Consider the following 17,403-nt stretch of genomic DNA (forward strand, 5'->3'; position numbering starts at 1 on the left):
TATGGCATGGAGTCAATTTCCTGCCACTGTTTTGGGCAACCGTCTTAGGCAAAGTCTTTCTCTTCTGAACTAGATGTTCTTCCATTTTTCTCTCAAAAGTTTCACTGGACATCATAAGCATCTTTACAGTCTGTGCAAACCATCCTTGGCCTCAGGAGATTGTCTTCCAAAGGAACTCCAGTCCATTCACGTTTCTTCATACGCTATAGTGTAGGGGTGTCGAACTATTTGTTATGAAGGCCAGATCTGATATAAATGAGACTTTGTTGGGACGGGCCACATCAGGTTGGGCTGGGCCATGTTGGCCCACACCATGTGTATACCTATTTAAGATTAGGTAGCAGAGAGATAAACTTTATAAAGGACACAAACACAATTAAATGTTGGGGTTTTTTAAAAAAAGAACAAAAAACCCTTAAAACATACTTAAAATATTATCGCTTGTTGGTATTAAAGGTGCTTTCTTTGTATCTTTCCCAGGGGATCCAGGGAACTGGGCAAAGGAAGCTCTGGTTCCTTCCTTCCTTCCTTCCCCAGGGGACCAGGAGGGGGAAGGAAGTTTGGCTCAGTAGGTCTATTTTACAATTGAAAGAGACTGGAAAAACAAGCTCTGCCATCCCCTCTCCCTCTCCCTCATCCAATGGCGAAAATAGAGGTTTTGCTCTGTAGCTCCTGTGCAATTGAGCAAGTCTTGCAAAGCAAGCTGTTATGCAGAAAGAAGCAAGCGATAGGTAGAAGGAAGCAAATGACAGACAGTTGATCAAGGGCCTTCCACGGGCTTGATTTGGCCCCTGGGCCACATGTTTGACACCTCTGCTATAGGGTGTCCAGGGCAGCACTAACATATGGCAGCACGAGATTAAAAGACGATGTCCATCTTAATGGGTTTTTTTGTTGTTTTGTAACATTTCCTCAGTTTGGCCTGCAGATTTTGTATGATTAAAACAATTTATATTGTTTAACCTGTAGATTAGAGGAAATTACTCCCTGAAGTAAAAAGATTGTTTTAATCGTCAGTATGATTCCATAACTTAAGTATGTAATAAATTACATTAATCCTTAATAATATAAGTTTTGGAGAGCATTGTCCTCTGGTTTTCTTTATCGGGGTCCTCTGCTTTTCTTTATATACACCTTGAGGTAATGAAAGTAACAAAATCGATAAAGTATTTCCACAGCCGATCAAGGAAGTGGATATCTGCAGGAAATGGTTATGGACTTTTTTGAGCTTATCACAGCTGAGGATAGGTGAGCCTCATTCTCATCCATCTCTCCTAAGGCAGAAAGTGTGCCTACAGCCACCACTCAACCCTGATATTACATTCCCTAGGGTGCATGTTTAGGTTTCGGGGTTTTTTTTAGGGGGGAGAGGGTTAATTTACCAAGTCATTTTTTCTGAGCATGTGAAAGGGCAGAATATATATCTACCACATAAATAAATTCTTGCATATGTACATCTCCCCCCCCCCCCTATGTAGAGACTACACACAAACATCATGGCTGAAAATGACCTGTTTTGCACAGAGACCAGCCAGCACTGAAATTTGGTGCCCCTGCAGTCCAAGATTACTTCCATGGTTTGTGAAAGTCTAGGAATGAGCGTCTCTTGATAGATCCTGGGAAATCTTTGTTTGTTGACATATCTCTATGTCACAGCAGTATCAGTAGAGGGCTTTGTTAAAGGATGCTCAATTGTATTTTTCAACAGAGAAAAGATGAACCAGAATGGACAAGAAGCAGTGAAGCCATCAGGAGTAGGATTAACAGAGACTGAAGGTAAATGAACCTGCTGACATCTGATGAATTTTGCAGACTTTTTTGTTAGTTTTTAGGGACCAATATACCCATTTACAGAGTTGCTACAAATTACAGGAGCGAGAAGGCAGTTTCTGAGACAAAAGCTATGTCCTTATCTCTCTCCTGTTGTTGGATTCAATTTTAAGCCTTGTAGACACACACACACACACATCCTTTGGATTTTCTTCCACAAAGGCTGACCATGAACATATGAACATATGAAGCTGCCTTATACTGAATCAGACCTTTGGTCCATGAAAGTCAGTATTGTCTTCTCAGACTGGCAGCAGCTCTCCAGGGTCTCAAGCTGAGGTTTTTCACACCTATTTGCCTGGACCCTTTTTTGGAGATGCCAGGGATTGAACCTGGGACCTTCTGCTTCCCAAGCAGATGCTCTACCACTGAGCCACCGTCCCTCACCGACCACATTGCATCAGTGGTAGTACACACAACAACATGGTTGATAACATGCTGCATTTTATTATTCTCCATAGAAATGTATGGCAGCTAATCACTTACATGAATGAAAGCAAAGTGCTATTCTGAGGGGGGAGGGGGATAAATGTGTTGTCCTGCTGTGGTGATCCTAATGACTTGTGTGATAAGTAGTGAGATCTGGCAAATCATGATTGCTTTGTTGGCACAATCCTCTGTGTCTCACATGCCTTCCTCCATAAGAACATAAGAGAAGCCATGTTGGATCAGGCCAACGGCCCATCCAGTCCAACGCTCTGTGTCACATAAGAACATAAGAGAAGCCATGTTGGATCAGGCCAATGGCCCCTCCAGTCCAACACTCTGTGTAACATAAGAACATAAGAGAAGCCATGTTGGATCAGGCCAACGGCCCATCCAGTCCAACACTCTGTGTCACACAGTGGCAAAAAATTTTATATACACACATACACTGTGGCTAATAGCCACTGATGGACCTGTGCTCCATATTTTTATCTAAACCCCTCTTGAAGGTGGCTATACTTGTGGCCGCCACCACCTCCTGTGGCAGTGAATTCCACATGTTAATCACCCTTTGGGTGAAGAAGTACTTCTTTTTATCCGTTTTAACCTTTCTGCTCAGCAATTTCATCGAATGCCCATGTATTGGTGGTAGGGCTGGCGCATGGGAGTAGGTGGGATAGGTGGCTGCCTAGAGTGCCACCCTGCCTGAGGGCACCTCCTTACTCCCCTTGCCCCTTCCCCGGCACTGCTCAGTCACCGCGCTCTTTGGAAGCTTCCTTAGAAGCCTCCAAAGAGCACAGTGTTTAAGCGCCACCCGTCCACTTTCAAGCCGAAAGCGGTCGCCATGCTCTACGGAGGCTTCCAAGGAAGCCTCCAAAGAGTGCATCAACTGCTTTCTGCTTGAAAGTTACCAGGCACAGCAGGGGGAAAGCGGCAATGCGGCAGCACTCTTGTGCGCCGCCCATCACTGTGGGGGAGAGAGCGACAGGCAGCACACAAGAGTGCTGCTGTGCCACCACTTCCCCCCTGCTGCGCTTGGCCACTTTCAAGCGAAAGCAGTCGCTGCACTCTTTGGAGGCTTCGGAAGCCTCTGAAGAACAAGGTGGCTACTTTCGGCATGAAAGTGGCCAGCCGCAGTAGGGGGAAAGCGGCAGCACTCTTGTGCACTGCCCGTTGCCCTACATGGTGATGTCACTAGTGATGTCATCATGTCACATACTATATGCACCCGGAAAAAAACACAAAAGGGACACGGGGGGGGGCACAGCATGGGGGTCTGCCAGTAGTGGCAGAATCCCTAGCACTGGGCGTGATTGGTGGAGCACATGGATCTGAGAAGTACAGCTGTGTCCCAATGCATGTAGGTTAGTCTCATCTCAATACGTGGATATCACTTGGCTGCATATGTCCGTTAGCTGAGAGCAATCCATTCCTTCCGTAAGAGACTATCGCCTGTTGTGCACAGAGTAATGTCATTTGTAGATAATGCTCAACATCCTAGATCTTTTTCCAGCTTTTGTTATACAAATCTTCTCTTACCTTAAACTGTGAGCCTTAAAAATGACGATCTGTTGTTCACAACGCTCCAAGACACTGGAGCAATAAATAGGCAGGTTGAAGTCTCCAAGAGTGCAGATTGCAGTGTTGATGGGATGCCTGTTTTAAGTCTTCCAAGCACAGAGAGCCTGAGATTGCAAAAACCTGTGGATGGTGGTCTGTGGCTGCACCTCAGATCAAGCATCAGAGTATCTAAGAGACTCAAACAGTTACTGAAAGTTATTAATGTTAACTCTTTGTTCTCATTGTTTGTTTGTTTGTTTCGTTCAATTTATATCCCACCCTTTCCTGCAAATGGACTCAGGGTTGCTCAAATGCAGGGGTCATTTAAAAGGAAAAGAGGTGCCAGAGCTCATTAGTACAGCTCATTTGTATAACTCATTTGCACATGCTACACACCCCTGACATCAGTTTGGTGTAGTGGTTAAGTGTGCGGACTCTTATCTGGGAGAGCCGGGTTTGATTCCCCACTCCTCCACTTGCACCTGCTAGCATGGCCTTGGGTCAGCCATAGCTCTGGCAGAGGTTGTCCTTGAAAGGGCAGCTGCTGTGAGAGCCCTCTCCAGCCCCACCCACCTCACAGGGTGTCTGTTGTGGGGGAGGAAGGGAAAGGAGGTTGTGAGCCGCTCTGAGACTCTTCAGAGTGGAGGGCAGGATATAAATCCAATATCTTCATCTACCTCACAGGGTGTCTGTTGTGGGGGAGGAAGGTAAAGGAGATTGTGAGCCGCTCTGAGACTCTTCAGAGTGGAGGGCGGGATATAAATCCAGTATCTTCTTCTTCTTCTTCTGACATCACCGGAAGGTGTACTGAATTATATCACCTCAGCATCTACCTTAAAGTGCTTCTTGAATTATAACTTGTCATAATAAAACCTTACTCCCATCATACTTTTTAAATTACTTTCTCCTATGTGGCCACAGTTGGCATGATGAAGATTTCTGTCTGTTTACATGTCTTGACTATTTCCCCATTTTTTGTGGGGAGAAATATTAGAAAGGTTGTCAGATCTTAAGAGCTCAGCAAAATTCTCCCAGGGGGGTTGAGCAGTAGAGCCCAAATGCAAGTATTGGGGAGTGGGGGTAAGAAAGAAAGAGCACAACAAAATATAGAGGTTCCGGAGTTCCGCTTCTATGAGCCCCTGTCCAAAATGAGGCCTGAACGTATCAATAAATGACAATTCATAAAAACATCAAATAATTTCATCTAGAACAGGGATAGGGAACCTTTAACACTCAAAGAGCCATTGGGACCCGTTTCTCATAGAAAAGAAAACACTGGGAGCCGCAAAACCCTTTTGATGTCTAAAATGAAGATAACGATGCATATATCGTTTTTTACCTTTATGATAGTGTGTTGAATTTATGAAATCAATGAACTGCTGCAGAGAAAACAAATTTTTATTTCTGCACGCAACATAAACGTTTTGAACTCTGAAAAAAAAGACGCTAGGTTGAAAGTTATTTTCAAATAAAACACTCAGTGTCTATTTGAGTCCTCCTCGTATTTATGAAATAAAAAGCCGGACTTAAATTATCCACCTGCAGCAAACCAAAAATGAATTTTGATTGGCTAGTGTTTTTCCATCTTTAATCAGCTGTTTTTATGGCATTGTAAAATATTTGTTAGGCTATTTTGGAAGTTGGAAGGGACCTCCAGGGTCATCTAGTCCAACCCCCTGCACAATGCAGGAAACTCACAAACACTTCCCCCTAAATTCACAGGATCCTCATTGCTGTCAGATGGCCATCTAGCCTCTGTTTAAAAACCTCCAAGGAAGGAGAGCCCACCACCACCTGAGGAAGGCTATTCCACTGAAGAACCGCTCTAACGGTCAGGAAGTTCTTCCTAACCTGGGCCAAAGGAGGCCAAATTAAAAACAACTAGAGAACAGGCCTTCTCTATAAAGGCACCCCAATGGTGGAACCAGCTGCCGGAAGAGGTGCGGGCCCTACGGGATATTAGTCAATTCCGTTGGGCATGCAAAACCGCCCTCTTCTGGCTAGCCTTCTAAGATGGAACTTGGAATAAACATCACGCCATCATTATTATAACTGAGATAGTAGCACTATAAGATTATATTTTTTAGATTGTTTTTAGACTATTTAAATATTTAATTGTTAATTGTATTGAACTGTATTATCTTGTTTTATTGTTTTAACATGGCTTTTGCCATGTCCTGTAAGCCGCCGTGAGCCTGCCTCGGCGGGGAGGGCGAGGTATAAATAAAATGTATTATTATTATTATTATTACTAATGTTGATCCAGAAACTCTTTAATTTAATATCAAACCATTGGTTCTTCTCTGACATTCTGGGGCAACAGAAAACAATTCTGCACCATCCTCTATATGACAGCCTTTCAAGTACTTGAAGATGGTGATCACCTCCTGAGGAAGTCTGTTCCACTGAGAAACCGCTCTAACGGTCAGGAAGTTCTTCCTAATGTTGAGCCGGAAACAATTCAAATACTTAAAGATGGTGATCATATCACCTCTCAGTCGACTCCTCTCCAGGCTAAACATGCCTAGCTCCTTCAACCTTTCTTCATAGGACTTGGTCTCCAGACCATCACCATCTTCATAACCCTCCTCTGGACCTGTTTCAGCTTGTCTGTATCTTTACGTGGTGCCCAAAACTGAACACAATACTCCAGGTGAGGTCTTACAGAGGAGAGTAAAGCGATACCATCACTTCATGTGATCTGGACACTATACTTCTGTTGATACAGCCCAAAATCAAATTTGCCTTTTTAGCCACCGCATCACACTGTTGACTCATGTTCAGTGTATGGTCCACTAGGACCCCTAAATCCTTTTCGCGCATACTACTACTAAGACAAGTTTCCACCATCCTATAACTATGCATTGGATTTTTCCTACCTAAATGCAGAACTTTACATTTCTCCCTGTTAAAATTCATTTATTGATTTTAGCTCAGTTTTTCAGCCTGTCAAGGTCATCCTGTATCCTGTTTCTGTCTTCTTCTGTGTTTGCGACCCTCTCTCAGTTTAGTATCATTGGTAAATTTAATAAGCATTCCCTCTATCCCTTCATCCAAATCATTTATAAAGATGTTGAACAAAACAGGTCCCAGGACAGATCTTTGAGGCACTCCACTTGTCACTCCTCTCCAAGAGGATGAGGAACCATTCACAAACACTCTTTTGATGTGACCTGTCAACCAGTTACAGAGTCACCTAACAGTAACAGGATGCAAACCACATTTTACCAACTTGTCAACAAGGATAGTATGTGGAACCTTATCAAAAGCCTAACTGAAATCAAGTTAAATTATGTCTACAGCATTCCCCTGATCCAGCAAGGTAGTCACTTTCTCAAATAAAAGAGATCAGGTTAGTCTGAGATTACTTGTTCTTGAGAAACCCATGCTGGCTCTTAGTAATCACAGCCGTCCATTCGAAATGTTCCAGGACTGACTGTTTGATGATTTGTTCTAAAACTTTTCCAGGTCCAGACATCAAGCTTGTCAGACTCCAGAGTCAAGGAACATGCAGGGTGGTAACTCAGACGTTTATTCCAAGCATCATAGGCAATACAGTGTCTTGCTGAAACTGAAGTCTCAGCAAGCAGGCGCTCCTTATAACCCCTCGTCCCAACCGTTACAATTCAAGCCCCCAAACGCACCAAGCAAACGTGGGAAGATTTACTCGGGACTCCTCCCTTCACGTTAGAGGCCCAGGTGTCTAGTCTAATCTGTGCTTCTCCAGCCCATGACCTTGATTGCGTAGGAAACCAGCAAGCTACCCGGTTAGCTAACAAGTTCTTCAGATAAGCGGCATGAAAGATGTGCAAAGAGCAAAGCAGGAATGCAGGCATATTCAGAGACAGTTACAATGCAATAATGTGTGGCAAGAGGGTACAATACAGGGTAACTCTTGACAAAGCTGATGGGTCAGTAGTTACCCGAATCCTCCTTTTTCCCTTCTTGAAGATTTGGACAACATTCGGCTGCCTCCAATCTTCCAGCACCTCTCCTGTTCTCCAAGAATTCTCAAAAATAATACCCAAAGGCTCAGAAATTACATCCACAAACTCTTTTAGAACCCTTGGATTAGTTAATCTGGCCTTGAGGACTTAGTTTCATTTAAAGAAACTAGGTGTTTATGTACTACCCCTATGCTGATCCTAGTAGGTAGCCTTGCCTAGGGCACTAAAAAACCTAGCACCGACAATACACTCAGAGTACAAACAAATTATTCCATCAAGTGGGGTGGGGGGTAAGTAGTATTGCTGTCCATCTCGTGTTGAACAGGAGTCCAAGACCAATGCTTTGATCCAGGCAGTGAGTAAATCCAAGTGAAGCTATGAGATAATCAATGTGAAGCTACGAGATAATCAATGTGAAGTGATGAGATAATAATATGTGACTTATTATGTATTGTAAGAAAGAATAATCGAGGAAGACTTGTACTTTTCTTTTTTTCATTTGAAAATACTCTTATGCTGTATATGATTGATTTATAATACTCCATGCTCTACTCCCTTCTATCCCCCTTCACATATCTTTTAAAACTAATAAAACTTTTGAAATTGGGACTTCAGACAGGTACCATGCCATTTTATTTTCAGCCTCTGACTCAAATAAAAAAAAGGGGTGTGTGGCAACTTATATCAAAGATAAATTCAATCCACAGCTCCAATATGCCTCTGAAGATGGAAGAACTTTACTGGTGGAAGTTACTGTGAACAATAAAAAAAATGTGCTTGCAAATATCTATGCAGTGAACAATAATAAAATTTTGCTTGCAAATATCTATGCTCCAAATGACCATCAAGAATATTTCCAAGATCTTCATCTTAAACTATCAGAGTTGGAATATATGGAATATTGCATAATAGGAGATTGTAATGCTGTTTCTGACAGACTAATGGACAAAAAAACCACCCAAACAGACTAAAAGTTGAAGTCAACAGCTACCAACAAGTTTTTGGAAACTAGCAGAGGAATTGGACCTGGTTGATGTAGAGAGAACAAGGTACCAGAACTCGAGTGATTATACCTACTACTCCTCTTGTCATCAAACATGGTCTAGACTTGATATGTGCTGGCTTTCTGTAAATTTGGTCAAAGATTTAATTGAAGCAGAAATTCAAACTAGAGTTATATCAGATCATAGTTCTGTAATGATAAAAATCAAAGGTTCACGAACAAGAAATTCTTGAAGGCTGAATACCTCAATTCTGAAAGATAAAGAGTTCCTTAAAGAGTCTAAGGTTGAAATGGAATTTTTTTAAAAACAAAATGTAACACAAGATGTAAAAATGCAAGTAGTTTGGGACACAGCTAAAGCATACTTCAGGGGCCTTGCAATCAGATATAATGCAAAGAAAAAGAGAGAAAGATCTGAAAATTTTCAAAAATTAATGTTGCAAGCTGGAGAAGCTGAAAAAAACTTAAAATTGCAATTGACAAGGCAAGAGTTTTAAAAAAAAAAAGTTAAAGAAACACAACATCAATTGAATTTGTTGCTTATGGAAGAGATGGAATTAAAATTGAGATATGCCAGACAAAACCTTTTTGAACATGCCAATAAACCAGGCAGGTGGCTGGCTTATAGAATGAGAAAAGAGAAGGCCAAGAGAATAATCTCGGTTTTGAAAGATGAAAATAACAAAGAAAAAGTTCTAAAACATGAAATAGCTCAAATTGTAAAACAATTCTACAAAACACTATATGAAAATAAATTGGTCCAGAAGACAGAACTGCAAGATTAAATTAATCAAAATAATCTAAATAAATTTACAGAAGAACAACAAAAAGTTTTAAATGAACCAATAACAATGAGAGAACTTGGAGAAGCTGTGGACTCTCAAAAAAAGGGTAAAGCTCCAGGCCCTGATGGACTACCTGCAGAATTTTATAAAGCATATGATGAATCCTTATTGCTGCCATTTAAACATCTTATTGAAAAGATTCAAGATGAAGGTCAAATACCTACTTCATGGCAAGAAGCAACAATATCTCTAATCTCAAAAGAAGGTGTAGATTTGAAAGAAATAACAAAATTATCGTCCAATCTCTCTTTAAATGTGGATTATAAAATCTTCGCTGCAATATTGGCACAACGATTGAAGAAAGTTTCACATCAATACATCAAGATCAAGCTGGATTTCTCCCTAGAAGATATTTGAAAGACGATGTCAGAACAATTACATATTGGAATATTATGAATCACATCCAGATAAACAACTGGCATTAATATTTTTGGATGCTGAGAAAGCTTTTGATAATGTCCACTGGAAATTCATGCTTCAACAACTCAAAGGGATGGAATGTGGTGAAATTTTTATAAGAATAATAGTCTCAATATACTCTTTTCAAAGAGCAAGAGTGATGGTGAATGGTGAGTTAACAGAAGCAATTAGCATCCAAAAAGGTACAAGACAAGGCTGCCCACTGTCGCCACTCCTTTTTATTCTATGTTTAGAGATATTGAATAAACAGATAAGAGAAGACACAAGCATTAAAGGAACAATGATAAAAGGTGAACAATACAAACTGAGAGCTTTTGCAGATGACTTAGTGTTTATACTAGAACAACCTACTGACTCAATAGACTGTCTTATAAACAAGATTACACAATTTGGCCATTGGGCTGGACTGAAGATCAACTATCACAAAACAAAATTTCTGACAAAGAATATGACAACAGAACAATCTAAAGCTTTCGAAGAAAAAATCCGGCTTTTTGAATGAGAAAAGAATTAAATATTTAGGTATATCTATCACAAACAAATGTAGTAGCTTAAAATAGACAATTATGATAAACTTCTTAAAGATATTGAAAAAAGATTTGGAAAAATGGCATAATTAGAATTGTTCCTTAATGGGCAGAATAGCCTCAATAAAGATGAATATTTTACCAAGGTTATTATTCTTATTTCAAACCATTCCAGTATTTTTAAACAGTGGCTTTTTTCTAAAACTGAACCAGATGGTATCTAAATACATTTGGCAAGGCAAAAAAGCAAGAATTAAACTGAAAACATTGCAGGACTCTACATTGAGAGCTGGTTTGGGTCTTCCAGACTGGCAATTGTACTATAAAGCCTCTGCACTTTTGTGGGTAAGAGACTGGATATTACTGAACAACAAAAGACAACTATTGCTAGAGGGACATGATCTCACTCTGGGTTGACATGCTTATTTATGGTATCAAAGACTTGAAGGCCTATTTTAAGAGTCATTTGTTTTGGAAATCTCTATATCATACATGGTTAAAAAGCAAGAATTTGGTTGAAAGCAAGAATTTATCAGAGAATCCCAAAATGGGTATCCCCAGTGGAAGCCAGTTTGGTGTATCTGGGAGAACCGGGTTTGATTCCCCACTCCTCCACTTGCACCTGCTAGCATGGCCTTGGGTCACCCATAACTCTGGCAGAGGTTGTCCTTGAAAGGGCAGCTGCTGTGAGAGCCCTCTCCAGCCCCACCCACCTCACAGGGTGTCTGTTGTGGGGAGAAAGGTAAAGGAGATTATGAGCCGCTCTGAGACTCTTCAGAGTGAAGGGCGGAATATAAATCCAATATCTTCTTCATCTTCTTCATTTACTCATCCAAATCTTTTAAAACCTAATCAGAGTTATAGGTATGATGTTCTATTGGGAAAAGATAACCAATTGAAGAATTAGAAAGCTTGGACATTAAAATGAACTGGTGGTTGAGAATGCAAGTTGAATCTAGGTACAATAAAGATAAGATGACTGATTTTAATGCAGAGCAATACACATTTGACAAAATCTTCTTAGGGCCTCAAGAAAAGCTAATTTCTAAAGTATATGCATATCTATTGCAGATGAAGACACAAGATGAAATTGTAAAAGATTGTATGGTCCAATGGGCGAAAAATCTGGGTCATAACATTATGTTAAAAGAATGAGAGAGATTGTGGAAATTCAATATCAAATTAACTAGGTCTGTAATCTTTAAAGAAAATTTGTATAAGATGTTTTATAGATGGTACATGACACCACCAAAGTTATGTAAAATGTATCCCAATATGTCAAATAAATGTTGGAAATGTGCAAAACTGGTTGGTTCCTTTAACCACATGTGGTGGACATGCGAGAGGGTGAAGGATTATGGATAATGGTCCATGAACTGTTACAAAAAATCACAAAGACTCAGATCCAGTTTAAACCAGAACTGTTTTTATTGAATATACTTCCAGAGGAGTACTCCAAAAAGATGAGATATTTGTTGGTACATTTTAATACAGCAGCCAGAATTCTTCTGGCACAAAGATGGAAACTCCAGGAAGTTCCTAAGAGAATGGACTTGGTGGGAAAAATTTTGGAAACGGCAGAATTGGACTACCTACTCCAACTGTTGATTGGGAAATCTAAGAAAGAAGCAAGAAATAATTGGTTGAAATTTTACATTTGCTTGGATACGCAAGACTTTTAAGGTTCTTTGGTGTGAACTTATATCTCTCTTTTTCTGTATTCAGTATTTTATATTCCAAGAATGCCTTTATTAGCAATGTCTAATACAACAGAGGTATTAATAGAAAGATTTATAATGTAAGATGTTAAAATAGGATCAATGTGAAGCTATGAGATAATAATATGTGACTTATTACGTATTGTAAGAAAGAATAATCAATGCAGACTTGTACTTTTGTTTTTTTCATTTGAAAATACTCTTATACTGTATATGATTGATTTATAATACTCCATGCTCTACTCCCTTCTATCCCCCTTCCCATATCTTTTAAAACTAATAAAACTTTTTAAATTGGGACTTCAGACAGGTACAATGCCATTTCCTCCTAGGGAACCTCTGCTGCCAATCTCCAGGTGAGAACTGGAGATCACTCAGATTTACAGCTGCTCTCCAAATGGCAGAGATCAGTTCCCCTTGAGGTGGGGGTGTGTGTGAATACCTTCACTCAGGTGGGTGGGAAGACAGCAAGGGTGGGTGGGTACTCACCCAGAGTCTCCTTCTAGAGCCCATTGTATTTTTCTTCACAACAAGTCTTACGGCTAGTATGAGATAAAATAGGTATAATACTATAACTTAACAAATGCATAACATTTGTTATGCATAACATGATTTATATAATAATAATAATAATAATAATAATAATAATAATAATAATAATAATAATAATAATAATAATAATAATAATAATTATTTATATCCCGCCCTCCCCGCCGAGGCAGGCTCAGGGCGGCTAACAGCATTCATAAACATACAATACAATAAATATAAAACTTTAAAATTAACATTATTTAAAAACCAGTCAATACATAATTAAACTTAACTTAATCTGAGAGTAGCAATGTTATTCTCGACGCTATTTTTGTCAGTTTACATAGTACCAAGGGTCCTTATGTCAGAACTTGTAACTTTCCCATATGATGTTAGCCATACTGACTCCATATTGTAATCCAATACTAACGCAGAATGCTTTGCCTCTGTAACTAACACAAAATGCTCTGCATTTCAAACACCCTGTGATCACTGGAGGGTGACAGATAACCCCTGGTCAACATCTGCAGGTGGCCCTTTGAAGCCAGGCGCAGCAGGCCCTCTCAGCGGGACTGCATCCTCCCTTCTGATAACAACTCCTGAGAACGAGACACTTGTCTGTAAACCGTGTGAAAGATTGCTTTGTTGTTGCTGCCTTAACCACATAAAATGTAACTAGATGCCCGGCTCAGGCATCAGTGTTATCTTGAAGCTCCAGTACTGTAGTTCTCGAATAAATGCCTATACTTTGCAACAAGTCTTGGGTCTTGTTGGACGTTCTGCCAGTTCTGACATTTAAACAGAACCATATTGGCGGGTCCCTTTGTTAAACAACCATAACTCAGCAGTCCGTGAACACCAGCTTGAAAAGGGTGGTCTTGCAGGCCCTGCGGAACTGATCAAGGCTCCGCAGGGCCCGCACCTCCTCCGGGAGCTGATTCCATAGGGATGGGGCCGCGATAGAAAAGGCCCGTGCACAAGTGTTCTGAGTTTTAGCCTCTTTTGGCCCGGGGATGGTCAGTTTATTTTTCCCTGCTGACCTCAGTGCTCTCTGGGGTTCATATGGGAAAGACGGTCCCTCAGGTAGGCCAGTCCTCGGCCATTTATAACATATTAACATGGGAATATTTCATATATAAAATATATGTATGGCTTTACATATGTTCTACAGTGTTCTCATACTAACTTAACATTTGTACTCTTTTTTATCAATCTTATCTAAGTATATAATATAATGTAAATAGCCTCTTAGAGAGCCAGTTTGGTGTAGTGGTTAAGTGTGCAGACTCTTATCTGGGAGAACCAGGTTTGATTCCCCACTCCTCCACTTGCACCTGCTGGAATGGCCTTGGGTCAGCCATAGCTCTGGCAGAGGTTGTCCTTAAAAGGGCAGCTGCTGTGAGAGCCCTCTCCAGCCCCACCCACCTCACAGGGTGTCTGTTGTGGGGGAGGAAGGTAAAGGAGATTGTGAGCCGCTCTGAGACTCTTCGGAGTGGAGGGCGGGATATAAATCCAATATCTTCATCTACCTCACAGGGTGTCTGTTGTGGGGGAGGAAGGGAAAGGAGATTGTGAGCCGCTCTGAGACTCTTCGGAGTGGAGGGCGGGATATAAATCCAATATCTTCATCTACCTCACAGGGTGTTGGTTGTGGGGGAGGAAGGGAAAGGAGATTGTGAGCCGCTCTGAGACTCTTCGGAGTGGAGGGTGGGATATAAATCCAATATCTTCATCTACCTCACAGGGTGTCTGTTGTGGGGGAGGGAGATAAAGGAGATTGGGAGCCGCTCTGAGACTCTTCGGAGTGGAGGGTGGGATATAAATCCAATATCTTCATCTACCTCACAGGGTGTCTGTTGTAGGGGAGGAAGATAAAGGAGATTGTGAGCCGCTCTGAGACTCTTCGGAGTGGAGGGCGGGATATAAATCCAATATCTTCTTCTTCTTCTAGATAATTTTAAAGGATTTTCACACAGTGGATTGTTGTTACAAAAGAAAGAATTTACAGATTATACCCTTAATATTCTATATTGTACAATACTGTAATGTGCTATTACATCAGATTTGTAACTACAAGTTATAAAAATTGTAAAAAAACCTCACCAGTTATTTTCAAATTCATCTTTCAGTCTTTGATTGATGTAGTTTTGTAAATTTTGCCATGACTGTGTATTCACACATTTTGTCTATCTAGTTTTCAAGAGTTGGGCAACTCTCAGTTTTCCACTTAGCAGCAAATATTACTCTTGCTGCAGTTAACATATATCTGAACAATTCATGCATTATTCTATCCATGTTCATTGGTAGAATTCCTAATAGCACTGTCTCTGGTAATTAAAAAAAAATAATATTCAAGGTTTTTTGAATTTCAGTTTGTATTTCTATCCAATATTTGTTAGTCTTTTACAGGACCACATGAGGTAAAAGGTGCCATCTATCTGATTATACTTCCAACATACCCCTTTATAGTTTTTATCCATTTTCTCAGTGTCTTTGGGCGTAATATACCAGCAGAAGAACATTTTGTATCTTTTGTCCATGGCTTTTCCCATTGTTGAAATGTAATCTCCTTCCCAAGATTTTGTGACCATTTCACCATGCATGTCTCAACTCGTTCTGTTTCAGTGTCGTATTGCAGGAGTTTGTAAATATGTCCTAGAAGATGTTCCTTTTTTTTTTGGTCAATAGTATTTTTTTCAAATTGAGTCAAACTCCACCACAATGTTTATCTTCTTTAAGTCGCAATGAAAGTTGAAGATGTATTAACCATTGCATCCCCCCCTTTTTGTTAATTACTTGCCAAGATTTAGTTGACTCATTTTTATCTTGATATGTTATAAATTCATTGTTTTCCCTCTCAGGTTTGTTATGATGGTCATCTAATGGTGACATTGAATATGGTAATATTGGAGGACTAATTCTTGTGTTATGTTACCACCAGTTTTTTAGCGAGCTATCTCTAATAACATGGCCAATATTTCTTATGGTTTTTTTTTTTAAAGATGTTTTCTTGGTTGTTTTGATCCAGAGATGATTGTAAGCCATCCAACAAATCAGTTGCTTCCAATGTTATCAGTCTTTTGTTCGGATTTTTGATCCAGTTGGAAATTCAAAACAGGCGGGTTGCTTGATAGTACAGTTGCATATCAAGGACTGCAAGGCCACCTCTTTTTTTCCATCTTGTAGAACTTTAAATCTGACTCTTGGTTTCTTGCCATTCCATATAAATGTATTTATCTGTCTCTGCCAGTCTTTCAAGATCTTGTCATGTATCTCAATTGGTAGCATTTGGAACAAAAAGTTAATTTTGTGGAGAACAATCATTTTTATTGCTGTTATTTTCCCAAGCCGACAGGTTTAGATTGGACCATCTTTTTATCTCTTCTTGACTTTTTCCAAACTATTTTACAGTTGTCTTCAAAGCTGTCTTTCCCCCAAGACATATTCCCAAGTATTTTAACTGAGTCCATAATCAAATCACAGCTGGTGACAATTTTAGTATTATTTTCTTGTTTTGATAGAAATTTGGAAATCATTTTAGTTTTTTCTTGTTCATTTTAAATCCCAAATAGGTACCAAACTTTTCTATATGCTTTATTACAAACTGAATTGTATTTTGTGGGTTTAAGATTGTCAGTACTACATAGTCCGCATAACTTTTTAGTTTAAATTCTTCTCTGTCAATTCTTAGACCCTTAATGTTTTGGTCTTGTCTAATTCTGGAGGCAAAATTTTCCATTGCAAGAATAAATAATAATGGTGATAAAGGGCATCCTTGCCATTTCCCCTTCTCAATCTAAAATCCATCAGTCAACATGCTACTAATTAATTTTTTTGTGTTTTGAATCCAGTTTTGGATCCACTTTTGAAATCTAGGTCCACAATATTGTAGTACTTTTAGTATACAGGTGATATGATCACCATCTTCAAGAACTTGAAGGGTTGTCATATAAAGGATGGTGCAGAATTGTTTTGTGGCCCCAGAAAGTAGGACCAGAACCAATGGGTTGATATTAAATTAAAATTAGGAAGAATTCTTTCTGTTGTTTTAGTAATTCTTTCTGGGGTTTTTTTCTTTCTTTTTCTTTGAGTATATTGCTATAAGATTACCTCTCATATAAGCTTTACTTGCCTCGCAAATTGATGCCTTTGATACATCTTCTGTAATGTTTAATGTAAATAACTCTGCCAAATCTTTTTTACATTTTCCTATTATATCATTTTGAAGTAATCTTCGTCTTCTTTTTCCTGTTTTTCTTCCTTGCCATGATATCCTTAATGGGTTATGGTCCACAAAAATCTTTGGTTGACTCTCCGCATTTTTTAGGTTTCTTTGGAGGGAGGTTTTATTGTGGTTAAGGAACCCATCCATAGGGGTTCTGCAATGTGTGGTTATGCTGAAAGAGTTGAAGGATATTTTTAATCAGTGAGGTAATAGAAGCAGTCTTTTGGACAGCCATGGCCACTCCCCGGCTTAAGGCAATGTGTCGCTTCTATGAGTATCATGTAACTCATGAATCCTTGCTTCCCTCCCTAAGATGCAGGCCTGTAACTACAAGGGGACCTTGCAGGGCCATGCCCCCGGACTCACATTCC

General features: G+C 39.8%; 1 protein-coding gene across 1 annotated transcript in view; it reads left to right on the forward strand.

Annotated features, from left to right (window-relative positions):
• The window catches only part of PCLO (piccolo presynaptic cytomatrix protein), a 346,649-nt gene that overhangs the window by 296,859 nt on the left and 32,387 nt on the right, over positions 1-17,403 (forward strand). Inside the window, exon 22 of the mRNA XM_060258536.1 lies at positions 1,709-1,776. Within this exon, the coding sequence (XP_060114519.1) occupies positions 1,709-1,776 (68 nt within the window). The remainder of the gene's footprint in view (positions 1-1,708; positions 1,777-17,403) is intronic.

This window comes from Heteronotia binoei, chromosome 17 (genome assembly GCF_032191835.1).
Source record: "Heteronotia binoei isolate CCM8104 ecotype False Entrance Well chromosome 17, APGP_CSIRO_Hbin_v1, whole genome shotgun sequence".
Taxonomy (NCBI): Eukaryota; Metazoa; Chordata; class Lepidosauria; order Squamata; family Gekkonidae; genus Heteronotia; species Heteronotia binoei.